General features: G+C 37.3%; 1 protein-coding gene across 3 annotated transcripts; it reads right to left on the bottom strand.

The window, feature by feature from the left end:
• Positions 1-255: 255 nt before the first annotated feature.
• LOC131601877 (helicase protein MOM1-like) lies at positions 256-11,202 on the bottom strand. 3 transcript variants are annotated; one of them, XM_058873790.1, is made up of 9 exons: positions 10,668-11,202; positions 9,356-9,902; positions 7,875-7,945; positions 7,611-7,723; positions 6,742-6,846; positions 2,428-4,317; positions 2,109-2,319; positions 770-1,582; positions 256-670 (listed from the first exon to the last, which is right to left on the bottom strand). In XM_058873790.1, exons 1-9 carry the CDS (start codon positions 10,915-10,917, stop codon positions 561-563), a joined length of 4,110 nt encoding a protein of 1,369 aa, XP_058729773.1. In that variant the 5' UTR covers positions 10,918-11,202; the 3' UTR covers positions 256-560. The 3 variants fall into 3 exon arrangements, with proteins under 3 accessions (XP_058729773.1, XP_058729770.1, XP_058729772.1); XM_058873787.1 differs by having other exon boundaries at positions 256-1,582; XM_058873789.1 differs by having other exon boundaries at positions 256-1,582; positions 2,130-2,319.
• Between the last annotated feature and the right edge of the window lie 16,752 nt (positions 11,203-27,954).

The raw sequence follows: 27,954 nt of genomic DNA, 5'->3' as shown, positions 1-27,954 counted from the left end.
GTATGAATGAATTGCATAATATATTGCAATAATGATAATGTTGTTGGCCTGAAATGGTCTGAAATGGTGCAATGTTGATGGTTGAATTGTTTATACCAATTATTAAGTTGTTATCGAGTCAATGATTTGACTGATTAACAAGTGTTATTGTTGCGAAGATTACATTGGTTTATACGAATGATTAAATACTCATTCGATGACTAACATGATTAAAATGGAGTTCAAATAACATTAACTTGGTTACCAAAAGCAAACTTCTAGAATTCAAATAATTACTTATACTATACTTTTTTTAGAATATTGTATCGCTGTTTCATTTAAGTGTACAGTCATTAATTACAATCCCCAAAAAACCTAGGAATTTGAATTACATATGCGTTATATATTTACATATGGTGGATAAATTAATGATTACAAATATGCACTAAACAAAAAATGGTGAGCGAGGCATCACACTATCACCAAACTTCTGTCCTAAATTCCAGTAGCAGAAAAAGGAGCTTGTATCATTTCCTAGTGTAAGGACAATTCTGGAAAAAATATATGAACACTTCCTCTGGTTAGTCATCATCTGATAAACAGACAACATCAGAAGGTGTAGCTTCTTGGGTTGAGTTGACCGGGACGCTGCTACTTTTGCTAAATTGGGAATGATTCAAAGATGCCGAATCTGACATATGTGGCAGAGTATTTGGCAGATTAATGCTATATTGACTATTAACATTCATACACATATCCGTAGCAGATACATTAGGAGTGAGGAACCCACCTGTGCTCTCATACCCATGCCCCCTATGAGGACCAATCTGAGAGACTCCTCCAAGACTGGAGGCTGGTACAGATGTCGAGGGTGGTAGAGATGTTGAGGGTCTATAAGGCGGTATATGCGGTGCAGGGGCACGTATCTCCCCGCTGAGACTGGAGGCTGGTACAGATGTTGAGGGTCTATAAGGCGGAAGATGCGGTGCAGGGGCACGTATCGCACTACTGTGACCAGAGGCTGGTACAGATGTTGAGGGTCTATAAGGTGGGAGAGGAGGTGGAGAGGTGCGCATTGCCCTACTGTGACTGGAGGCTGGAACAGATGTTGAGGGTCTATAAGGCGGGAGAGGAGGTTGAGGGGTGCGCATCGCTCCACTGTGACTGGAGGCTGGCACAGATGTGGAGGTTCTATAAGGCGGGATAGGAAGCAGAGGGGTGGGCATCGCCCCACTGTGACTGGAGGCTGGTACAGATATTGAGGGTCTATAAGGGTGGAGAGGAGGTGGAGGGGCTCGGAACTCCCCCATGAGACTTGAGGCTGGTACAGATGTTGAGGATCTATAAGGCGGCGGATGCAGTGGAGGAGCACATATCCCCCCACCAGCTTGAAGATTAAGTGAAGAAGTATTGATATGAGGTGGTCTTGCAGAAAAACCGCTGAAATTTCCCGGTGTATTGTGCATAGGTGATGGCAACATAGCATGAGAGCCAGTTGAGGCGTGTGAATTCTGGAAAGTGGTTACAGGAGGCCCACAGCAAGATGGTCCGGCAACCTGAAAGGGATGAGTAGGATTTTGCGGTCTTGGAAGTTGGGTTAAACCTGCATCCGGCATTAGTATAATATTGTTAGAAAACGATAAACAGAAAAATAAGAGGTTTTGACCATAAATGAGTAGAACATGAAAAAATGAGATGAATATGCTCACAAGCACAGCAAGAGACAAATATACAATTGCATACTTAAATAAATAAAACCTCCCCTTGAAATTTATGAGAATCCAAACAGCCAACATTAAAAACAACTGCAGCAAATGCATACATCATCTTCATTGTAAAGAAAAAAGACAGATAGCACCAACAAAAGCTACAGACATGCATTGTATGCCCACGAGCTGGTATCAAATACCTTTCACCCGTAACTCAAGGGGAAAGGTTCTCTAATATAATAGTAATTAAACAATAGAAGAAACACTACATTGTCCAGTAAATAAATCTTCACAAATATCTGTGTTTATGAGCAGTAAATATACTATCTACTTGGGTAACAAATTAGTAGTCAAGATCCAGAGAATAATAGATTTCATAGACATTTCAACGATTAATGCACTCTCTATAAGGGACTATACCTTGCAGCATTCCCGACTCACCAGAAAACCTAGGATCAGAATTAGCCTTCATAGCATCGGCCAATATTTTATGTACATAAACTGTTTTATATTGTGTATCATAGTTCTTGCTTGTTTTCTGAAATTCAACTTCAATCTCCTTCATTTGAATATCATACTTCCTGCGAAGTTCCTCAATTTCCTTCTCAAAATTACATTTCAGCTGTAATTTCTGTTTCAACAAGTAGAATAATATAGCAGTTATTTATCATAAAAGGAAGGTATAAGATATAAAATGTAAATAGGTATTCTCATAGCAATGAGTTGCACAGGAGCTAACCATATCTTCATGGTTTTTCAGATTTTGCTTTGTCGATTTACGTATTCTTTCCAATTCATAACTAAGTGGATCATAAAACAAAGATGGAAAACTCCTTGAAGCTGATTGAGCTGGAGTTTGAATAGGATGATTATTGATAATTCTGTGAGTTGACAAATTTCTTGTGTCTAATGACTGGGTTGTGACTCCACCAGGCGCAAGTGAATCAAGGACCATGTCCGAGACTGGAGGCACAACTTGACGCGAATGTGAATCAACTTCCAAATTCAAGGCAGGTTGCTCGGCGGCTTGATTTTGAACCACTGCTGATGCCTCGGGAATCTGGCTGGAGAAAAAAATTTCATTGGTTGCTGGCTGATCTTCACCTCCAGCCACCGAAGGCAAGTTAGAGATATCCTGGTTGGATGAAAGGAACCCTGAAGAAGGTAATTGCTGCACCTGCTCTGGAGGCTCCATGACCATAGAGGGTAACTCTACAGCTGATAATGGCTGCCCGGGCCCTTGTTTTTGAGGCTCAATGGGATCCACCGCTCTAGATACTGAAGTCTCCTGGGACAAAGTGTTTTCTGCCATAGTTCTGTCTACTCCGTCCTGGTAGTTTGATGTAGTACTCTCATTCACTTCGACGTTATCTGTTAATTGACATTCAGCCTCTTCATGATTATTTTCTGGCACTACGACTGGTATTTGTCCATCAGTTATGGGTGACAAGACTCTATCAGGAACTTGTTGCTTTGAAGAAGGTGAATTCAAAAGGGAAGATGTAGCTGGAAGACCATCAGGTGGACTAGAAAATATACAGGGTGTTGGTGATGCAACACCATCTAAACCTACATCAGATATTTGATCTGTTGGTGAAGAATTCAGAGCAGCTGCATTCTCTGGATAACCAGTACTTCTAACTGTGCTAGGCAATCCTACGGCTGCATCCCCACTCAATTCTGGTCCCGTGACTGGCGTTTGTCCATCACTTATGGCCGCCGGCGAGACTCTACCGGAAACTTTTTGAATTGAAGATGGTGAATTCAAAAGGGAAACTGCAGCTGGATGGCCATTACTTGGACCAGAAGAGCTACGAGGCCTAGGTGATGCAACCCCATCTAAACCTTCATCAGATATTTGATCTGAGGATAAGGAATTCAGAGGAGCTGCATTCTCTGGATAATCAGTACTTCTGACTTTGCTGGGCAATCCAACAGCTTCCTTCCTACTCAATTCACTGGCAGTCGCCAGTTTGCAACTAGTTTCAGACACTTTATTAGACAGAAGGATTTTTTGAGCATTATGGGATGTCCCAAGTTCCTTCGAAGAACTTAGGTTTGACGACTCACGGAATTTCTGCCTTTCTTCTAACTGTTCGGCCTCAAGAGCCTTGAGACGTGCTTCTTGCTCCCTTTTCAATATTGCTTCCCTTACTTTGTATTTACTTTTGAATTCTCTGAGCTTCACTTTTTCCTTCGCATAAAGTAAAGTAGCTTGCCACTCTACATGAAACATATTTTTAAAATCAGTCATTTTTTTCTCAATACCTTTTTCCAACTTATGTTTATTTTCCTGTTGAATATGAAGTAGCTTTCTCCATTGCTCTTTGCGATTCTGATTTACTTTAATATTTCTAGAAATTTTGGAAATATCTTTTTTGGTCAATTCAACATCTGATGTTGTATCTGTATCCGAATGAACCCTTTTTGATGATTCCGAAACCTTTGGAGAGCAATTGGCATTAGAGTCTCCTGTGAGTAATAAAAAATTGTCCTTCAGATCCCACAGCATTGCACTAATTTCATCAACCGCATCTTTCTTACAGGAAAAATTCAAGTGCCGCTTTGCAAGAATGAGGGCAGCTTCAGAGTCAAGTTTGTGGCTTAGCAACGAAGCAGCAGTCAAACACTGAAACAGTACAAGAAAAAGCTTGTCAGTTAAATGTATTAAGGGCGATAAAATAAATAATACGCAATGTTTAGTTATAAAACTGTATAAAGTAAGGGTTTCCCATATTAAATGGGTTTTTGTGATGGTAATCATATTGCAATAAAGAGGAGGTAAAAAATGATGAGAGGTAAAAAAAATCCGATAGAAAAGAAGAGAATTATTTAAATGCAACGGCTGAGAGAAAATTTCAATTGTGCAAAATCTAAGAATGACTCATAACATATTTCTGATGCTAGATCATTCTGTTTTTATTGATTCTCAATAATGATGGCTACAGCTTTATATAGAAAGGCTAATACTGTACATACTGCAGTGTAAAACCTAAGAATGACTCATAACAGATTTCTGATGCTAGAGTAGTCTGTTTTTATTGATTCTCAATGATGATGGCTACAGCTTTATATAGAAAGGCTAATACTGTTCATACTGCAGGTTACCTGTAACTGCTTTTAATCCTGTGTAGAGGTTAGTGGTAGCTATCCTACAGCTATCAGTGACAGCTGGTACTTAATAGGCATGTAACTATCACAAACCTACGTTATATTACTTCTCGACTCACATCGTGCTAGACCTAGCAAGTAGCAACAACGGGCTGTTTTCTTGAATCTTGACCACCAAGAGATGAGATTTGGTCCAAAAAAGATAGCAGCTCCAGAAGTTGACCTGTCATCAGGGTCTGCAGCTAAATCAGCATCACAGAAAACTTAGGGAGAGAGGTTTATGAATGTGAGGGATAAAATCTAAGGCCAAAACTGATGGTACCCTCTAAGTATCTTAGTATCTTAAAAATTGAATCAAAGTGATAGAACTTGTGACGGAGAATTGGGCCAGCTGTTACCAAGTCCTGATGACAGGTCCATGGTTTGGCAAGTTTGCCATAGAATTTGTTTTGAGAATAGCAAACAATCTGAGCTGCCAAGTGAGGAGGGGAATGACTTGTATCGGGAAAAGTGAGTTACACAAGAAACAAGAGGAGAGAGTGGGATTCATTCTGGAATTCTGTTAGAAGTGAGAGGGATCACTGATAATCACTTTGGTCAAGGAATCACTTGGCTAGGTCTGGCAGCTCGCTATCAGACTTTCTTCTATTTTTCTGTACCAATTACATTAATACCACTACAATCTTAGTTCAGTATCTTCTTTCTTTCTACTGTAAACCATCACATTGTCAAGATAATAGTGACTGTACTTCAAGTCAAATTACTTGACCATGAAACCAATGCATACATGCACATGGAGGCTTGAATGTAGCCTCATTTTTTACCCGACTGAGTACTGACCATGCTACACAGCAATCATAGTCTCAACTACATTAAATTTCAAGGTAGGTAACATAAAAAACAGACCAGCTGGATCAAGTACAAATCAAAAAGGCTTGAGAAAAAGGTTGCAGCAACAGAAAATGTGACAGTAGATGCTCAAGCAACATACATAATGATGTGATAGATTTTTCCAAGATAAAGAGTCAAAGATGCAGAATAGAGAAGCATATTTACAGATTATTACGTTATTCTTCAAATTTCCAAGAGTAACACTAATCCTTATACAACAGGATAATCCTTAAATACGCCTCTTCATTCTGCAACACCAAACCAACAAAGCATAATGCACTTCATAATTTGGTGGGATTCTGGAGGGGAGGCAACCATTCAAATCAAGCTCCAGAAGTTGCAAAACAAAATGAGGCAAAGTTGTCAACAAACAACTCTTACATGACATGAAATCAATCAAGAAAACATGACCACAATCAACTTATACAATTGTCGTTGGATTCTGGAGGGGAGGCAACCATTCAAATCAACTTCCAAAAGATGCAAAACAAAATGAAGCAAATTTGTCAACGAACAACTCTTAAGGCTATGTTTGGGAGTTTGGAGGGGAGGGGAGGGGAAGGCTTCCAAAATCAAAATTTTAAAAAAATGTAGGAAAATATTTGACATTTTTTGAAAAAATGAATTTGTTTAGAATGATAAAAGAGTTATTATAATTACTAAATTTTTAATTTTCAAAAGTGTATAACAACCTAAAAGATATTGGGAAATTTTATGTAAACCCTTCAAAACCCTCCAAAACCCTCATTCAATACAATTTTTGAGTTCCCCCATTTTATGGGGTTTTTGGTGTTATGAATAAACTCAAACCCTCCAACACCCTCCTATCCAAAATCTTTTTATCATTTTCACCCAATTCCTCCTATTTTTTAAAACCCTCCCCTCCCTTCCCCTCCAAACTCCCAAACATAGCCTAAATGACATGAAATCAATCAAGAAAACATGACCACAAAAATAATCCACTTGTACAATTGGCGTTGGATTACCAACAGTCACATAAACAGGAGGGGGGTTGAAAACTGAACAAGAAAAATCAAGAAAACATTCTCACCAGAGATAATTGAAAAGCCTGTAATATTGATACTGGTTCTGTACAGATCATATAATTGTTCATGGTATATTCAAGAAACTTTCCAACCATACACTTGACATTATCCTGCATTGTCACAAAGATATGTTAAAACATCATCAAATTTGCTGATAACATAGCTTAGATTGGGATAGTATACAATCTTAAGAAGTCCTTTGTGATGCAGGTAAAGTTGTATTAGAAGAATCCACAGCAATATTCATTTCTAAACTCAAAGTCGGCATTCAAAAATCTATAAAAATGTAAACTATTTTGAAAGGTAACCATCCTATATTCCTTAGGTTCTGCATTTGTCATCTTGAATCCATGTTTTATTGCTTACAAGTAAAGCCATTACTGCAGCCATTTTAATATGTTCAATGACTCAACAATAAATAAAAAATAATCCATCAATGAGTAATGACACTTGAACGCTCTCCAGAAAAATAAAACTATCAACAGAAAAACTCGAGAAACTTGTAGTAGATCATAATATCATAAATATGTTCTCATCAATTGATTTACATGTTATACATCCACCACTTCAAAATTATATGAATCTATTGTTCTAAAAAAATGTTACAGCGCCAATAATAGTAAAAAGCAGAAATTCAATTGATAAGTTTTTTCAAATTAACCACGATCTGGCCCTTTCAACTTTGGATACATTTCTAAATCATAATAATTATAATTGAACTTCGTGTTTTTATATAATCTGTTATAAATTATATTTCATTAATACCAAAAAAATCTGGGAATAAATTGTAATCTTGTCAACAATAAAGGACTACAGTGAGTGGGGCTAAAAAACAGCAGGTAAAACCTAATAAAGTAAAACATAAATAGCATACTGGGAGAAGAAGAATTTCACAAAGCTTTTCTATCTCTGGCTTCACTGAAAGATGTAAGCTCCTCTGCTGTGTCCTTATCTTCTCAGATTCATCATTGTTCCCTTGAGGTCTCTCTGACATTCGATTGAACAAACAAACTGAGTAAAAGATGTAAATCACTTGGGATAAATTACCAAATGGTACAATAAAATTTACAATTTTCCAATCTTGTTCAACTGTCAAAAGCCATAACAGCAAAACGTAAAGATGACAGAGATCACTAACCTTCCTTGTTTTTGGTACATGACTTTTCATCATTAGATTTTGAAGTAGGTTGATCAACATTATTGATCCCCCTAAGGAAACCAGATCAAAGAAGCTAGAAAAATAAGCTTATGTGACAAAATAATCACCAAATGCAATGAAAATTAAAGCTCTCATTTACTGGATAATGAAAAACCCCAATATTAATAGCATCACTGACTTTATGTTTTAATGCCTTACCCCTTCCTCCTCCTTTTTCATTTTATATTTCCGTGCTTTTATGACTAGAAGGGAAAAGATAGAAATTAAAAAACTTCAGTACAATACTTTCCAAAACTAACATGATTGACAAAAACAATATTATGGCGTTTAATCAAGTTCTTTCCCATTTTTTTTCCTCTACATTCACTTTTGTTTTTAATATTTTCAATTTGTTCATTTGAGTCACTCAGTTTATCCATTACATCAAATGGCCTAATATTGATCATCCATCAAAATTTTGTTAAATTGTAATGTGTCGAACAGTTATTAATTTCGTAGTATTATTTATACAAAAATTCTAATATGACATCATACATTTTAATTGAATATTTAGATAATTTACCATAACGATATAATTGATAAATCAAAAGACAAAATGAACAAACTTTATTAAAAAAATGACAACTGAAAAAAAAACGACCATTAAAAAAGTAAGAATAAAGTACATAATCTTTTCCCTGGGATATGCTTAAATTATACCATCCTCCCCTCATAATTTAGAACTATGATTCTCTCTCTTGAAAGATGATATGTGCTACAGTTCTTCATTTAACATAATAATCTTTTGCGAATCTGTTTAGTTAAAATAAGAGGAACTTTAATGGAGGGGACGGATTTCATTAGATGTTTTGTTAGATTTTGACAAAGACATGAGAGGGGGATAACCCTCTCTTTGCTTGATTAACAAGGGGAAGAGGGACTTCAATGTAGGAGAAGGACAAGTTTACTACTTCAATCCTTTTTTTACTTTACACTTGTAAGGATATTTTCGTTAATACATTCAAAATTTAACAAACTCGTCTCTCCTCTCCAAATCCCCAAACTCCTAGGGGAATCAAAATGAGTTAGAGAAATCATTTTGCTTCCCTCACCTTCATTTACCCTAACCAAACATTACATGGTGGTGAGCAACTACAAACAAGGTTCCTAATGACTTTTCCATTTTAACAACTTCTAATACCTCTGACATTGGTTTTCGGACTTCAGAGGACCAACTAATATTTTGAAAACATATTTATCAGCTGCAGCAACATCATTGAAAACATTTATTTCACATTCTAATATCCCATAAAAACAAAAATAAAAGTCAAGCCTTTTCCTACTATAGCTTGTATGACACCATAACTGCCTATCATATATTAGTTTGAAGATAGACATTCACCATAATTTGTTATTTTACCCTTTTATTTAAAAATTGGCATTGTTTCATTCCACATAATTTAAAAGCAAATAACAATTACCTTATCCTTTTGGAAGGCCCACTGGTCTCTAAAATATTGACGCGAAGCCTTTCATGGTCGGCATCCAAGGTATGAGAAACATCAGAGTGCATGTCTACGACCGTGCTTTTTCTTTTAGAAGGTGTCAAATTCTCAATGTCTACCTCCGTGCTTTTTCTTTGGGAAGGTGTCAAATTTCCACCCTTATCATTTCCAACGCATTTCCTAATCAAACTTCCATTTGAATCTGAACCCCTAATCTCCTCTTCATCGCTATCTAAATTAACTCTTTCAGGTATCTCACTAGTCCTTTGAGAAGTGGAATTAGATGCTACCACCGTTGAACCTATTGTCACATTATTTTCTAATGGTTCTTTCACAAGTCCTTTCGACATAGACTTTGTGCTCATATCCTTTGCTTTGCCATCTTCAGATGGCTTAATACAATCCTCAAAAACTTCTTTACAACTCAAACTAATCCCTTCATGGCACTCATCAATCTCGCTCTCACCCTTGTTGCTATCTTTTGGAGTCAACTTATGCTCATCATTTGTCTCCTTGTGGCAATCTGTCAATCGATAAAAGAAAAATAATAAAACATTCATACAAAAAAACAACAATATATTAAACTTGCACACCTCACTCTCACTAAGCACCATTTTCAATTACGCTAATTTTGATAACAGAAAGAAGAAATACTAAGAAGTAGCCATCCCACTAACAGAAATCTAACCAACTCTTTAATTAATTCATCACCATACTATTTTATTAAAGCGGAGTCGGTGTCTCTGATCTATTCTATTGAACTCTAACAAACTCTTCCGGCTTGTACAATAATGTAACAGCTCTAGAAGACTAGTGTATGTTTGGTTTAGCTTTTTGAAGAGCCAAAAGTAATTTCAGAGGTGTAGAATTGATTTTGGAATGATTTTGAGATGTTTGATTTTTCAAAAGTAGAATTAATTTTGTCTCCGTAATTGATTCACTTGAAACTAGAATTTGTAGCTTCTGAGTTTGTTGTTCAACTCACTTTTACATAAATATATCCAAACATAAATCACTTTACATCCAACTCACTTTTAACCAGAATCAATTCTATAACGTCACCGCAGAACCAAACACACACTAAAACTAGTTCATTAATCATAATCACTACATATAATTCTATCAACTATTCCAAAAACAACTCAACTACTCATATTTGCACCAAATAATAAAAATATAGGAAGCTAAGCAGCAACATGCAAAGGATAATCCTCCATTAGTGAAATCAAATTATCTTCCGAATACAGTTGAAGTAAAAAAATGAAATAAAAAAAAAAAAAAACATTACCTTTATTTTTCTTTTGTGCTAAAATATTTCGATACCTCCGAGCATCCAGTTTCTTCCTATTCGAAGAACTTTTCTCGTCTTTATCTTTAGACTCAGACTTCGAAACGGTGGCTGTAGAAGTAGAAGGTGAACGATTTGAATTAGATGAAAGGTTTCGCTGTCTCTCAGATCTCCTCAAAGGACTCGGCGTTGTTGATGGTGATGATTTCGTTTTCTTGTGATTCTCGGATGAAGAAGGACTTGACACCATTGTTGTGTTAGACAATGCTATTGGAATGAATCGGTGTTGTGTGGAAATTGGAAGGAAATGCAGGAACCCTAATTTAACGAAAATAGCAACTGTGGAAATGGAGAAATGGTTTTTACTAGTTTTGATTTTGAGTTGAGGGAAATACGTACTACTACTATAGTTCTTATGTTTAGTATTACGGGATTTGGAACTATAGTAGTAATAATAATAATGTTACGGAACTTTCAGAGGGAATGATCGGGGGAATGTTATGTTGTTATTTGAGTCCGTTTGAAGCCACTAGTCATGAAAATCCATGGCTTACTTGTGGGAAATGTAATTAAAGCATTTTTAAGGTAATAAAGTTCATACCATATACGGAATTTTGTATTTTTTAATAACCAATTATTAAAAAAAATACAAAAATAATCACGTTTTGGAGAAAAATACGTAAATAATTATGTTTTAGAAAACATTAACATAAAAGAGTGAAATAAAATAACGACACCTCTTAATTTTTTAAAGGAGGCATCAAATGAGATGACTCCTAGATTGAATTAGTCATCTCAGATGGCACCTAGGTGCAATTTGGTTTTTTTTTTTTGAAATTTTTTAATTAAAAAAAAAAGAGACAATAACATAATTAAACGACTCCATTAATAATTAAACGATTACATAATAAGAATAAAAGTTACATATTATTTAGTGGTCTCCTGAGACTCGATAACGATCCGTTGTTCCGGACCCGCGTCCTCGCCTAACTCGTGGTGTGTTTCGATGAATTTCCTATTGTGGTTGGGTCGAGGGCCTTGCGAATTCGATGCATTCAGGATCCATGAAATTCGTTAGATCGTCATATCTAGAAGATCCACTCTCAAACAGTCAGTTACACATGCCCTCAAAGTTTAGTCGTATTGGTTGGGGTGGGGTTCCATGGGTGGTCGATAGCACCGGTCATATGAATAATGGAAGTGCAAAGAAAATGAATCTTGTGGAGTTTGGTACTATGATTGTCAGGTGTATTGATATTGAGGTTGTTGATCGTAACTTGGGTTGGTTGGGGAATATTCTTCAGGTAGGCCAATGTATGGGCTAAGGTGAGATGATGAGGGGGCCCATATCGGGATAACAGGTGTATTCTTGGTACTGTGATTGGATGTGGGGCATATGGCTGTATTGGTATTGAGGTTGGGTGTGGGGCATATGGGTGTATTGGTATTGAGGTTGTGATTGGGGTGGGATGTTTGTGGATCTGCGTCATCGTGGTGTTTGGTGGGATGTTGATGTGTGTAACACCCCAAATTCTACCCGAAAATATCATGCGAGAAATCAGAGTATTTTAAAAACTATCAACAAGCATTTGGGATATCACATTTACTTCATATAAACAACTCATAAACAAATACATAGCACTTTAATCTCAGAGAAGCACAAAACAACTTATAACAGTGTAATACGGTGGGAGAACTGACTTTTAAAAATGTTGCGGATAGCAAGAGTTGCCACCGACTTTTATTTTATCCAATTGGAAAGGCAAAAAGAACAGGAAAGACCTTTGAAAGATTTTGAGTTTGGGGGGTAGGTTATACAAAGGGAAGGTGTAAGCACCCTTTGTATCCATGGTTATCCATGGGCTCTTAATTGCTTAGCTCACTTTTTGTTTTCAAAATGTTTGAAGTGTAGTGTGTGAATAGGAAAAAGATTTGTTAAGGACTTTAGCTTGTAAATAAGCGTAGCCTTTTTGAAAGTTTTTGTAAAGAGGTGTGAAAAGTAATTTTGAAATTTGAGTTTTGAACAGAGCAGGCAATTAAAAGCAACTACCATAAGTTTAATTTTTGTGTTCTTTAAGACTTTTGTTTGAAAGGGCTATCCATACCATAAGAAGGGTAGGTAGTCTTTTCATTTGATGTATCGGGTCATCGAGGGTCATCGTTTACCATAAGGCTATCCATACCATAAGAAAGGTAGGAAGCCTTAGGAAAGGATAATAGTCATTTAGTCAACAAGTAAAGATACCTTAGCAATCGAAGGGACTATCACCGTTAAATCGAGGGACTAGATCATTTATACTGAAGGCAACATTGAAGGGACTATGATCTTTAAATCGAAGGGACATGGTGATTTGAATCGAAGGCAACATTTTGCTAAGGTTCCCTACGCTCAAAGGGACTTTGATTATTTAAATCGAGAAGGCAGCAATAAGAGGGATCACCCTAAAGGTGTGTGTGTGTGTGTGTGTGTGACAATCACGTGTTAGATTCAGATATTTATCTTTGAGTTAGTTGTTATCTAGCGATTGATTTTAGTCTTGCCACTCCCTAAATTACTAACCACGCAGTTATATTGCGCGGAAATTAAAATGCGGAAAAGTAAATCCTAAGCTATTACAAGGCTTCGGGATGGGGGATTACATAGCCAAAAACCCGGGGAAGTGCGGAAAGTAAAGGCGGAAATTAAATCCTAATTACTATTACATCAAAAATAATTTGCGACCTATACATAATTTCTAGAATTTAAATAACATAAATTAAATAATTAAATAACAACGAACAATCATGCGACAATCACTAGAGTTTGGAGATGAGAAGAGAATCGCGGTGGAAGAGAAATTAGGGTTAAGGAAATTAGATGAAGACCTATATTAATTTAATTATTAAACTAAATCATAATTTTAAACTAAATTAAATGTTTAAGAAAAATTATGTATGAATCCTAATTATCTAATTAATTTAACCTAAAATTCACACCTAATTATCTAATTAAATCAAATTCGTTGATTAATTAAATTAGCTAAATTAGTTAACCTAAATTAATCTAATAATTAAATTAAATTAATCTAATAATCTTAACTTATTTATTAATTTAATTATATAAAAAAAATCCTAATCTTAATTATCTAAAATTAGTAATCCTAACTATTAAAAATTTTAATTATTTAATGTTGTTAAAAAAAATAAAAGTTATAAAGAAAACAAAAAGAGTTGAAAAAAGAGAAGAAAGAAGAAACATGGAAGGCGCTGGATCTGGTGGATGCATCTCCTGGAAGTGTACCATGGGCGGGCGGACTGGAGTCGTTAGATCTGATTGCAATGAGGATCAAAGGGTGATGTTGTGCGGGTGCATCGTGCACTTGCGTAGACCTGGTACACCGGATTTATGATCAAATGCCTTGAAAAATAAAATTGTGTGGCCTGGGGATCGACCTCCCTCCCTTTGAGTCGTCGTTCATACTCCTTTTGCCAACTCCCCTGCGCTGGTTAATTGTTAGATGAATAAAACAAAAAAAACAAATATTAAAATGTGTAACAAATGGTCAGCGTGGTCAAACGGTCCCATTGATGGTTGACCCACGAATCAAACAAAGAGAGAGGGCAGAATTATTGACTGGCCACTGAGATCGTAACACGCGCGCGGAGAGAGGATTGGAATTTTGACTAGTGAGTAACACCCAGCCACGCATGGTCAACTGGTCCACGTTACACATCATCATCTCCTACCTCCGCACCTGCGGAGTTACCTGCGAAATTATCCATGCATTTACCTGCGGATTTTTCTTCGATTCTGCAACAATTCACAACATCAACAAAACAATGTCAGCCAAAACATATGAGCGCCCAGATCACTTAATTAAGACGTCCTGGATTCATTGGTGATGTCTGTTTGTTACGAAAACGCCCATAAGTGCTGATACGAACCGGTTGAATCTTAGAGCTTCAACAATGGCCAATGCCCATCCCTGCGCTAAAGCTCACGATTTAAGCATCAAACATGTTCTAATGGTTCATGTGAAGAGTTATAAGCAAACTAAATTGACCCATGATGCATGAATTAAGAGATGCAAAAAAAAATAATAATAAAGAAACCGGTGATAACGGATGAGAGCAATCCGTAGTGCTTCAAGCTTCAAAAATCACTGGTACAAGCTCCTGGCACCTTCAAGAGTATGACTGAGTGCTTTGGATTGGTTGAAACTTGTTGTACTAAGGGCTTCGAGTTTGCCCTAGTTTTTGACAAATTTTCAACTTGTAAACCCTAGCTCCTCTCTTATATTTTCGTCCCCTTCTTTTACTGAGTGCATTGTGTTTATATATGAGAAGGATTTAGGTCAATAAAAAGGGAAAGAATCAAGTGATTGGAAAGTTTGAGATTTGATTGAAAATATTGCAAGAAATCTTTATTCTTTTGGAAAATATCTCTTCCAATCTTTTCCATCGTATGCTTTGGCCTTCAAGATTGTTTTGTATTGCCAAGAATATTTAAGGGCCCAAATAATACCTTTTATCTATTAACTCATGATTTTATTTGATTTTAAATTGAATTTAAATAAATAAAATCAACTATAAATGAAATAAAAAACCATAAAATAGATAATTTTTATCCATGTGCCTCTTGGATGATTAAAATAACTTCCCATGAATTAATTCAAATCTTTTTTATATTTTACTTGACTTATTTAGATTTAAATGAATAAAATTCAAAATAAAATAAATAAATATTATAAAAATAAATGAATGTCATTATGGGTCCTTATTTAGGTCATATTCATGCTTGAAGTCCAAAACCTAGGCCCATTAGTCTAAATATCCAAAATTGGCCAAAGTTACTTTCATGCCCTTCTTGAATTTTGACCAACTTGTGCACTTCATATCTCTCTCAATCTTGATCATATGAAGGTGTTCTTGGTTATTTTAGAAAGCTTAGAGTGTCCTCTAAATATTACCTTTGGTTTCATCTTAATTGAGCCTTCCATGTTCATGTATGCTTCATTTGAAAAAGATTACTTTTGATTGACTTTTAAAAGGACCTATAATGTCTTTATCCATATCTCTCAAATGAAGCATTTTTGGACTTGGCTTTAGAGAGACAAAGTTGTAGAGAACTCAATTTCCTTCAGAATAGGCTTTGGTTGGGAAATTTCTGATGTTCCATGTGAAAGTTATGGCTGGTCAAGTGACTTTGTGGGCATGAATTCCCTTTGTACTTCTCGAAGTCTGGCACTTTGAACTTGTGAGGAATCTTAACATTTGGAACCAGACAAAGGTCTGCAGCATTCTTTCTGAATAAATCTTGTCCTCGAAGATCCTTGAGTTCCTTCTGTAGTTGCAGAAACTGTTCATGGAACTCGTCTAATCTTTCTTCTATTCCAGAATTTTCACTAGGAGCAGGATGATATACTTGTTCTTCCGTCGGAGGAAAAGTATGTACCACAAGTGGTGATGTAGTTATTACGGCAGCAAATCTTGGTATTTGAGTGCTCTGTTGCTTATGACCCATGGCTGTTGTTCTTGGCATTCCCGCTTCCGGAGGTTTGTAACCCTTTTGTGGGAGTATTTCCAATGTACCTCTCGGATCTTCAGTAGTCTGAGGGTAATAACCTTCTGGAGTAAAGTTGGGTGGCATACCCAAAGGTCGGTTTGGTGGCATGGCATACTGAGGAAGAGGCGTAGCACCAATCTCAGAAATCACAGTCCTTTGTTCTTCTAGCGAAGGTTGACTTTGCGCAACTGCTAACGCTTCCACCATACTGTTGAGTCTTTCCAAAGACTCTCTGAGTGCAGTAACCTCTTCTCTGAGTTCCCAATGCTCTTGCTCTAAGTCGTCCATTCTTTTCCTACGACTTGACCGAGTGTTGTATGAATGAGACAACTTGAATTCCCTTCCTCCTCCTGATGGAGTTGGGAATGAGACGATTAAGACCTTATGTTTTTCATGTGAGTGCTATGACTAAGATGATGCATGATATGCAGTAAAAAGTTTTTCAAGGAAACACAATACTTACGTTGCAAAACATCAAACACACTTTTTATTCATAAGGCAAACTGTTTATTTTTACAAACTTTGAAAGAGAGTAAACAATACAGAGAAGTAGAAAGAAAGGGCACTAAGGTCTTGATGAAGACTCAACTTCACGTTCCAATCTCTTCTTCTGTTTTTTCAGCTGAGCATTTTCCAATGTTAGTTGGTCGATGATCCAAGAGGCAGGAGGAATATGCTGAGAAAGGCACACGTCCTCATGTTTTCCTTGTGTTACCAGTTGTTCGAGTACTTCGAGAAACTCATCTTTACTTTTCAAAGAAAACTGGATTTGGATGTTCTCCAAATTGACAACTCGGTATTTGTTTTTTCAAGCGTCCTTTTCCTGACGTACTCTAGTTAATGCCATTTGCAGCTTCTCGGAATTATCGATGAAAAGGTCGACAAGTTCCATTAGGAGAATTGGTTCCTGACGAGGGTATGGCATTTTGAGCTTAATTTCCTTAGTACGTACCTATTGAAGGTAAGGGTGCCAAGAGATGTCGAGGAGTTTTCCTAGCGATCCTTTTCCTTTTCCGTGAACATGGCGCCAAGCTTGTACAATTTATTTTCTCAGTACATTGTCATGGTCATTAATATTCTTGAAGAACAGACCTTCCAGCTTAATGTTATTTGGCACATCTTCCATGGAGTAGCCGTGTTGACGATGGGCTAGAGCTGGATTTAGGGATGGCAATTTGGCCCATCCCCAGTGGGTACCCACAAAAAACTCCATATCGGGTAGGGTAAATACCCATAAAAATGGGTATGGGCACGGGTAATTACCCATTAAAATATGCGGGTATGGGTGTGGGCACGGGTACCTTACTACCCAACCCGCCCCATACCCATATTACATATTTCTATAATGTCATTTATATTATTATATAAAAATGCATGATTGTAAATTTTTTTAAAAATATATCTCTATTAAATCATTACACATTTTAATAAAAGAGTTTATTTGTTTCTTAACTCAATAATAACATACATTATTTTTTTAATATTGCTAAAAAGACTTAAATTATATGATATTTTGTAATTAAACGATTTAATTTTACTATAAATGCGGGTAAACGGGTACGGGTATGGGCATTGAGGTACCCACAGGGTACGGGTACGGGCATGAATATTGATACCCACGCGGGTTTGGGCTCGGGTACAGGGATTTTTTTAAACTGCGGGTATGGGGACGGGTACGATAGTACCCTGCCCAAACCCTGCCCATTGCCATCCCTAGCTGGATTATAATTGATTCCTCCCTTAGTTCCAATAAGGGGTACGTTGGGATAATTACCACAACGGTCAATTATGATGACTCCAACGTTGTTGTGTTCACACCAGTTGATGTCAGTATGGGTAAGGGACATGATTTTCTGTGACCACCAGAGGCCTTCCTTTAAGTCCCAAAAAGTGCCAGTCTTGGGCAGGTGTGAGATGAACCAGTTGTATAACAACGATACACAGCCGATTATCACTCCTCCTTGTTGTAGGTTCCATAAATGTATGGAGTGATAAGTATCTGCAAGCAGTATAGGAACTGGGTTTCCTATCAAGAAGATCTTGATTGCGTTGATGTCGACGAAGTTGTCAATATTAGGAAACAGAAACAATCCGTAGATGAGCAAGGGTAAGATATCCTCAAAAGTAACCATGTCTTGGATGCGGATAAAGATCCGAGATTGGTCTAATAAAAACTTGGAAGGTAGACCTCGGATTCCTTCCCTTCTTGTCATATGAGTCCCGACGTCCACTACGTTCAAGGGAGTAGTTTCTACAATAATTAGATCATCTGGATCCTTTTCCAAACCAGAGTACGGATCTTGAGCGTTCACGGGTATTCCAACCAGACGAGAGTATTTCTCCAACGTAGGCATGAATTGATAGTCGGGGAAGGTGAAGCAGTGGTATATGGGATCATAAAACTGGATCAGTGTAGGGAGTATCCCATTCACTATGTTGGTTTTGAGGAGAGGCAGAAGTTTTCCATACTTCTCCTTGAAAGCTTTGGGGTTGACCACCCGTTTTCCTAGAATTAAATTTTTCTTATAAATAGTAAATAAATATATTATATTTATGGTTAAAAAATGTATATAAAATATGTACAAATTAAGTAGTTTCGGTACGTCAAAAATGTATAATTTGATTGAAAAAATCAATGAAATAATTAAGTTGTTATCTACCCGTGGATTTACACGGATCGCACAATATTAATTATCCTCCACCACAAACATGCGAATACTTTGTCTTCTGCATTTTCGGGTTGAAGGTTAATTGAGTAGGGGCAGTTGTCATACCCCAATTTTGTTCGTGTCTATACCATTATAGGATTTTTCGTCCTATTTCATATTGAATGAATGAGATAGCCACAACTAGTAAAGACGTGAGTGTAATGCTTGTAAGTACAAGGTTCTGGGTTCAACCGTACATATTTGTGCGATGCACGGGAAGACGAGTAGTACTGTATGGCTTAACTCATTTTCACCTTACATGTGGGTTGAGTTAGTTGGGTAGGAAGACATGTTAAATACGTATTCTTGACCTGCTCCTTAAAACATAAACAAAAAGGGATGAAAAGAACAATCACTATGATCAAGGCTATTAGCATAGCCATAAGGTTAAAGTCACCAAATGTATTTTCCATTTTCTTGGAAAAAATCAAAATCACAAAGAAATCTATGATAGCCATAACACATTAACTCTATGAAATGAAACTCTATGATCAACATGATTCAAAATAATAACAATAAGAAGTGATGATAGAATGTTTCTTTTTTATTCCAAAACGGCAACAAAGATGAAGAAGAAGAAGAAGAAGAAGAAGAAGAAGAAGAAGAAATACCTGTTAACTTTACGAATTACGATTAAGATGAAGAATTACTTTATACAGCTGTTTAGATTTAGAGATATAAATATATATATATATATATATATATATATATATATATATATATATATATATATATATATATATATATATATATATATATATATATATATATATATATATATATATATATATATATATATATATATATATATATATATATAGCTAAATAAATGCCTCGGTGAGTGAGATCGATTAAAAGAGAAGAAGAGAAGAATAAATATAAAAAAGGAAAGAGAGAAAGAAAGAAGAGAGAAAGAGTTTATATTTAGGAAAAAAACAGAAAACAGAAGAAGTAAGAAGGAAGAAGAAAAGAAAGGCAGAGATTAGAAGGAAGAAGGAAGAAGAAATGAAAATCAAAAAGTAGAAGTGTGTTGTCTAAAAGATGGATAGAAAAGTGGACATTAATCACCAAGGTGTAATTGGATGATAGGGTGTTCTATTCTTCCAAGAGGAAGAAACCTAAGTGGAAAACACTCAAACAGTGCTTTATAAACTTTGTCAGTAGAGTACTTTTTTATTAACTGGTGGAAACCCCATGCGTCTGCACGGGTTCTGGTGTGTGGATCGCGGGTATGTCACTAGTTTGTTATGAGAATTCAAACAAATTCGAAAAAATCAAAACATTATTGAAAAAAATAGACTACAAGATGATTGTATAAGTTTTTAAAAATATCTATGGTTTAGAAAAACTATTAAACATATAATTTGTAAAAAAACAATTGTAAAAAATAGAGAAACATGCTCTTTTATGGTTGATAGAGTTGTAATAATAAAAGGAATTATAAAATTTAATAAATGAGACAAATAAATATCCAAAATTTAAATTAGTTGAAAATCGGTAGAAATATAATTTTACATAAAAGTTCAAAAAGAGAATGAGATAAAAGAATTAATTTTAATGTTGTATTTTTTAAAATTTGGACTATGGTATAAAATATTTAAAAAAAATGAAAAGTCAGTAATATAACTCATAAGTTTTACTTTTATTTTTTTAATTATACAAAAAATGTAATAACATGTGCAATAGCACAGATGTTGGTATGATTACTCAAGAATTCACACGGTACTGGTGTGTTACCCGTGCTTGCGTCTACACAAATTTAGGTATGAGTACTCGTTGTTGCACCCAAAAATTTGCCCATCTAATTTATTTCTAACTGGCTTATTGTTCTCATAATCATTCGCATATTAGGTCATCTAACATAAGCCACGCATTCATCTAGCACAGGATTAAGGATTTTGAAGAGTTGGGATTTTACTATTGTTTCTAGGTTCTCACTTAAGGTGGATTCAAATTATTTCTACATCCATCATGGTCAAAAGTCAAGGTTTGAGTCGTGGACTTTTTCTTCATCAAATTATGGGATACCACATCGAGATTTAACTTGAATTTATATGGAGTTTGTGAATCATTTTAAAGAACAAAGCATTATATCTACTAAATTGATGAATGGAGTGAATTGGAGGCCCATTGAAGTTTGCAAGGGGAGTTGAGGAATAAAATTAGCTTCATTCAAGCTTCACTTATGTTGTGAATTCAATGCCAAGAACAAAGTATAAAACAAGGAAGAATAAAGGACAAGGAAGAAGAGGAACACAAGAATTGGTTATAACTGCTATTCTTTCACTTTCTCTTAAAACAAGATTACAAGTTTACAAGAATAACAAATAACCTCTCTCACCCTAAATTAGGATTTGCAGCTTAGCAATGATGAGAGACTAGTATGCTATTTATAATAAAACCTAACATACTAACTAATGGGATTTTTCAGCAAGGCCCATTACACAAGCCAACTTAATAAACAAGCTAACTTAACAAATTAGGGTTTAAACACTAAAACCTAATTTAACATGCTAACAACCCTAGCATCTTCGACATCTGCATGCTAGACCCATCTTCGACTACAGCATGCACACTTCGACACCAGCATGTGAACAATCCTTCGACTTCATGCTTAACTCTCTCGAACTGTCGAACCAAGAAGCTACCTTTCGACAATACTAGAGTTCGATCCAATATCTCACAAATCTCCACCTTGGACCTAACTCTACAACGTCAAGGAACAGACTAGCTTTCTTCATGCAGCTTTATCAACTGCATACAGTGGAAAAACTTGCAACTCGACAATGTCTTGGTGATCATATCAGCAGCATTGTCTTCAGTCGAAACCTTCAGCACTTGGACTTCTCCACGCTCGATTACTCCTCTGACGAAATGCAACCTCACATCAATGTGCTTAGTTCGCTCATGATAGGCTGAATTCTTCGACAGGTGTATTGCACTTTGACTATCACATTTAACAGTGATACCTCGACCTTGAAGTTTCAGCTCATTCGCAAAACCTTCAAGCCACAATGCTTCTTTCACAGCTTCAGTTAGGGCAATATACTCCGCTTCAGTGGTTGATAGAGCAACAACCTTCTGAAGTGTTGCTTTCCAACTAATTGCAGTGCCAAACATAGTGAAAACATATCCAGAAATAGATTTTCTGGAATCCATACAACCTGCATAATCAGAGTCGACATATCCTTCTATTACTGCTTTACTATCTTCACCCAAGGCTCCACCATAAATTAGGACTCTATTCAGAGACCCATTTATGTACCTTAAAATCCACTTCAATGCTTGCCAGTGAGCCTTTCCAGGATTCGCCATGTACCTACTTACAAGACTTACTGCGTATGCTATGTCGGGTCTAGTACAGACCATAGCATACATCAAAGAACCGACTATATTAGCATATGGGATGCTATTCATATAGGCTCTTTCGACATAGTACTGGGACACTGATCAATACTCAGCTTGAATTGAGGGTTTGTTGGAGTCACAACTGGCTTCGAATTCGACATACCAAACTTTTCAAGAATCTTCCGTAGATATGCCTCTTGAGATAGGCATAACTTCGACTTCTTTCTATCTCTTCGAATGTCAATTCCAAGAATCCTGGAAGCAGCTCCCAGATCCTTCATATCGAACTCCTTATTGAGTTCAGCCTTCACCCTCATCACATCTTCGACACTGTTGCTTGCTATGAGAATATCATCCACATAAAGCAACAAAATAACAAATGAATTACCAGGTCGAAATCTGAAGTAAACGCAGTGGTCGAACTGACTTCTAATGAAACTTATGCGTGCCATGAACTTGTCGAATCTCCTATTCCACTGTCGAGGAGATTGTTTCAGCCCATACAAAGATCTCTTTAACTTGCACACATAATCTTCCTTCCCCTTTTCGACATACCCTTCAGGTTGCCTCATCAGGATCGTTTCATCTAGATCACCATACAAGAACGCAGTCTTCACATCCATCTGTTCCAGTTCAAGATCGAACTGTGCCACCATGGCAAGCAACATTCGAATGGACCTATGCTTCACAACAGGAGAAAACACATCATTGAAGTCGACACCTTCTTTCTGAGTGAAACCCCTTGCAACTAACCTTGCCTTGTATCTTTTCGACGTCACTCCTTCAATTCCTTCCTTAACTTTGAAAATCCATTTACAGCTGACAAACCTTGCCCCAACAGGTTTCTTGATCAGTTCCCAAGTATGATTATCATGAAGAGATTTCATCTCATCATCCATGGCCTTCTGCCATTCAGTCTTATTTCGACTCCTCTTAACTTCCTTATAGTCTCTAGGTTCTTCGTCTAGAACCTCACTTGCAGAGATTAAGGCATAAGCTATAAGATCTGCATATCCAAGTCTCTGAGGTGGCTTGATGACTCTTCTCGACCTATCTCTCGACAATAGGTAGTCATCGTCAGTTTCCTCAACTTCAGCATCTTCTGCTTCTTCTTCGACTTCATCTGGGATATGCAATTCAGCATCAACATGCTCCACCTCAACAGGAATCTCTACCTGTTCCAGCTCTTCGTCAGATGTTTCTGTACTTCGACCAACATCATCAGTTTTCTTAAAAGCCATGTCAGCTTCATTGAAAACTACATCTCGACTAGTGATACACCTCCTGTGACCTGGCTCTAGGCACCATAGCCTATAAGCTTTGACTCCTTCAGGGTATCCCATGAACATGCATTTCAGAGCTCTAGGTTCGACCTTGTCTTGCCTAATGTGAGCATAGGCTATGCAGCCAAATACTCTCAGTTTGTCGAGATCTGGTGGATGTCCCGACCAAACTTCTTCAGGTGTCTTCATATCTAACGCTGTCGAAGGACATCTGTTTATCAGATATGTTGCTGTCGAAACAGCCTCAGCCCAGAACACCTTCTTTAAACCGGCACTAGTCAACATGCATCTGACTCTCTCCAAAATAGTTCGATTAAACCTTTCAGCCAAACCATTTTGCTGTGGAGTACCTGCAGTAGTTCTATGCCTTGCAATACCAGAGGCAGCACAAAAACTATCGAATGCCTCATTGCAAAATTCAAGGCCATTGTCGGTTCTCAACCTCTTGACCTTTCTGCCAGTCTGATTTTCAACCAGAGTCTTCCAACTTTTGAAATTCTCAAAAGTTTCATCCTTAGTCTTCTGGATGAATACCCATAATTTTCTGGAATAATCATCTACTATGGATAGAAAATACCTTGCTCCTGAATGTGATGGACACCTTGCAGCCCCCCAAAGATCAGCATGGATGTAATCAATGGATCCATGTGTTCTTTGTTTGCCTTTGTTGAACTTCACTCTGCAAGATTTTCCAAGTACACAGGGTTCACAAAACTTCAGCTTTTCGACTTTGTCTCCACCAAGCAGATTTTGTTTCCCTAATTCGACCAGACCCCTTTCACTGACATGGCCCAATCTCATGTGCCAGATTTCTGTTTTCGACAAAGGTTTCGTGGATGCAACATTTGTCGAACCACTTACAACTTCAGCCTCAAGGGTATACAAGCCTTGTTTCTTCACGCCTCTCAAGACTTCCTTCGAACCCTTCATGACTCTTAGGATACTTTTCTCTCCTTGGAAAACATATCCTTTCTTGTCGAATTCACCAAGAGAAAGCAGATTTCTCTTCAAATCAGGAACATACCTGACTTCAGTCAACAACCTTATTGACTCATCATGGAGCTTGAATCTCACAGATCCAACACCTGCAATCTTGCAAGCCTTGTTGTTTCCCAGCAATACTGATCCACCATCTTGATCACATAATTCCTCGAACAAGTCTTTGTTTGGAGTCATGTGCCAAGTGCAACCTGAATCCATAATCCACTCCTTCTTAGAGTCACTGCTTGAAACCACAAGAACATCAGATGATTCGAAATCATCTTGAACAATGGCAGCGTTGCCATTATCCTTACCTCCATGATATTTCAAGCGTTCAGGGCACACCTTTCTTGTGTGACCCTCCTTCTTACAATGGTAGCATCGAATGCCAGATGCTTCGCCACTGTAAGTTTTCGACTGGCTTTTGCCTTTCTTCTTGTCGAACTTACCATCCTTTCGTAAGAGTTTTCCTTTAACGGCCAAACCTTCACCAACAGTCGAAGGTTTATGCTCCTTTCGTTCGTTCAGGTCCTTTGAATATAGGGCTGATTGAACTTCTTCAAAGGTCAGGGACTCCCTTCCATACAAGAGAGTTTCTTTGAAGTGAGCATGTGATCGAGGCAAAGCGCACGATAGTAACAGCGCTTGATCTTCATCATCAATCTTTACATCGATATTTTCAAGATCAAGAATCAGCTTGTTGAACATATCCAACTGATCAGCCAACACTTTGTCTTCAACCATCTTGAATGAATACAAAGCCTGCTTCAGGTAGAGTCGATTTACCAGCGATTTGGTCATATACAAACTTTCAAGTTTCGCCCATAACCCTGATGCCGTCGTCTCCTTTGATACCTGTCGTAGAACCTTATCACCAAGGCTCAACAGAATTGCGCTGTGTGCTTTCTCGATCATAGTTGTCTTCTCCGCTGCCGTTAATGCAGCATTCATGGCTGCCTCTCCCTTCAACGCTTCCAAACAACCCTGCTGAACCAGTAGGGCTTTCATCTTCAAGCGCCACAGACCGAAATCATTAACTCCAGTGAACTTTTCAATCTCATACTTTGTTGAAGGCATCTTCTCCACGCTCACCGCACCAATTTGTTGTGAATTCAATGCCAAGAACAAAGTATAAAACAAGGAAGAATAAAGGACAAGGAAGAAGAGGAACACAAGAATTGGTTATAACTGCTATTCTTTCACTTTCTCTTAAAACAAGATTACAAGTTTACAAGAATAACAAATAACCTCTCTCACCCTAAATTAGGATTTGCAGCTTAGCAATGATGAGAGACTAGTATGCTATTTATAATAAAACCTAACATACTAACTAATGGGCTTTTTCAGCAAGGCCCATTACACAAGCCAACTTAATAAACAAGCTAACTTAACAAATTAGGGTTTAAACACTAAAACCTAATTTAACATGCTAACAACCCTAGCATCTTCGACATCTGCATGCTAGACCCATCTTCGACTACAGCATTCACACTTCGACACCAGCATGTGAACAATCCTTCGACTTCATGCTTAACTCTGTCGAACTGTCGAACCAAGAAGCTACCTTTCGACAATACTAGAGTTCGATCCAATATCTCACAAATCTCCACCTTGGACCTAACTCTACAACGTCAAGGAACAGACTAGCTTTCTTCATGCAGCTTTATCAACTGCATATAGTGGAAAAACTTGCAACTCGGCAATGTCTTGGTGATCATATCAGCAGCATTGTCTTCAGTCGAAACCTTCAGCACTTGGACTTCTCCACGCTCGATTACTCCTCTGACGAAATGCAACCTCACATCAATGTGCTTAGTTCGCTCATGATAGGCTGAATTCTTCGACAGGTGTATTGCACTTTGACTATCACATTTAACAGTGATACCTCGACCTTGAAGTTTCAGCTCATTCGCAAAACCTTCAAGCCATAATGCTTCTTTCACAGCTTCAGTTAGGGCAATATACTCCGCTTCAGTGGTTGATAGAGCAACAACCTTCTGAAGTGTTGCTTTCCAACTAATTGCAGTGCCAAACATAGTGAAAACATATCCAGAAATAGATTTTCTGGAATCCATACAACCTGCATAATCAGAGTCGACATATCCTTCTATTACTGCTTTACTATCTTCACCCAAGGCTCCACCATAAATTAGGACTCTATTCAGAGACCCATTTATGTACCTTAAAATCCACTTCAATGCTTGCCAGTGAGCCTTTCCAGGATTCGCCATGTACCTACTTACAAGACTTACTGCGTATGCTATGTCGGGTCTAGTACAGACCATAGCATACATCAAAGAACCGACTATATTAGCATATGGGATGCTATTCATATAGGCTCTTTCGACATCAGTACTGGGACACTGATCAATACTCAGCTTGAATTGAGGGTTTGTTGGAGTCACAACTGGCTTCGAATTCGACATACCAAACTTTTCAAGAATCTTCCATAGATATGCCTCTTGAGATAGGCATAACTTCGACTTCTTTCTATCTCTTCGAATGTCAATTCCAAGAATCCTGGAAGCAGCTCCCAGATCCTTCATATCGAACTCCTTATTGAGTTCAGCCTTCACCCTCATCACATCTTCGACACTGTTGCTTGCTATGAGAATATCATCCACATAAAGCAACAAAATAACAAATGAATTACCAGGTCGAAATCTGAAGTAAACGCAGTGGTCGAACTGACTTCTAATGAAACTTATGCGTGCCATGAACTTGTCGAATCTCCTATTCCACTGTCGAGGAGATTGTTTCAGCCCATACAAAGATCTCTTTAACTTGCACACATAATCTTCCTTCCCCTTTTCGACATACCCTTCAGGTTGCCTCATCAGGATCGTTTCATCTAGATCACCATACAAGAACGCAGTCTTCACATCCATCTGTTCCAGTTCAAGATCGAACTGTGCCACCATGGCAAGCAACATTCGAATGGACCTATGCTTCACAACAGGAGAAAACACATCATTGAAGTCGACACCTTCTTTCTGAGTGAAACCCCTTGCAACTAACCTTGCCTTGTATCTTTTCGACGTCACTCCTTCAATTCCTTCCTTAACTTTGAAAATCCATTTACAGCTGACTAACCTTGCCCCAACAGGTTTCTTGATCAGTTCCCAAGTATGATTATCATGAAGAGATTTCATCTCATCATCCATGGCCTTCTGCCATTCAGTCTTATTTCGACTCCTCATAACTTCCTTATAGTCTCTAGGTTCTTCGTCTAGAACCTCACTTGCAGAGATTAAGGCATAAGCTATAAGATCTGCATATCCAAGTCTCTGAGGTGGCTTGATGACTCTTCTCGACCTATCTCTCGACAATAGGTAGTCATCGTCAGTTTCCTCAACTTCAGCATCTTCTGCTTCTTCTTCGACTTCATCTGGGATATGCAATTCAGCATCAACATGCTCCAC

The sequence above is a fragment of the Vicia villosa genome, linkage group LG5 (genome assembly GCF_029867415.1).
Source record: "Vicia villosa cultivar HV-30 ecotype Madison, WI linkage group LG5, Vvil1.0, whole genome shotgun sequence".
In the NCBI taxonomy this organism is placed as follows: Eukaryota; Viridiplantae; Streptophyta; class Magnoliopsida; order Fabales; family Fabaceae; genus Vicia; species Vicia villosa.
This window is presented reverse-complemented; position numbering and strand designations above follow the sequence as displayed.

Bases quoted from the DNA above. Each gene is read 5' to 3' on its own strand.
- LOC131601877 (XM_058873787.1), bottom strand. From the start codon at position 10,917: ATGGTGTCAAGTCCTTCTTCATCCGAGAATCACAAGAAAACGAAATCA. The intron at 2,320-2,427 runs GTTAGCTCCTGT...TTGTTGAAACAG, and splicing joins TGAAAAACCATGAAGATATG to AAATTACAGCTGAAATGTAA. The intron at 1,583-2,108 runs GTATAGTCCCTT...TGCCGGATGCAG, and splicing joins TGAGTCGGGAATGCTGCAAG to GTTTAACCCAACTTCCAAGA.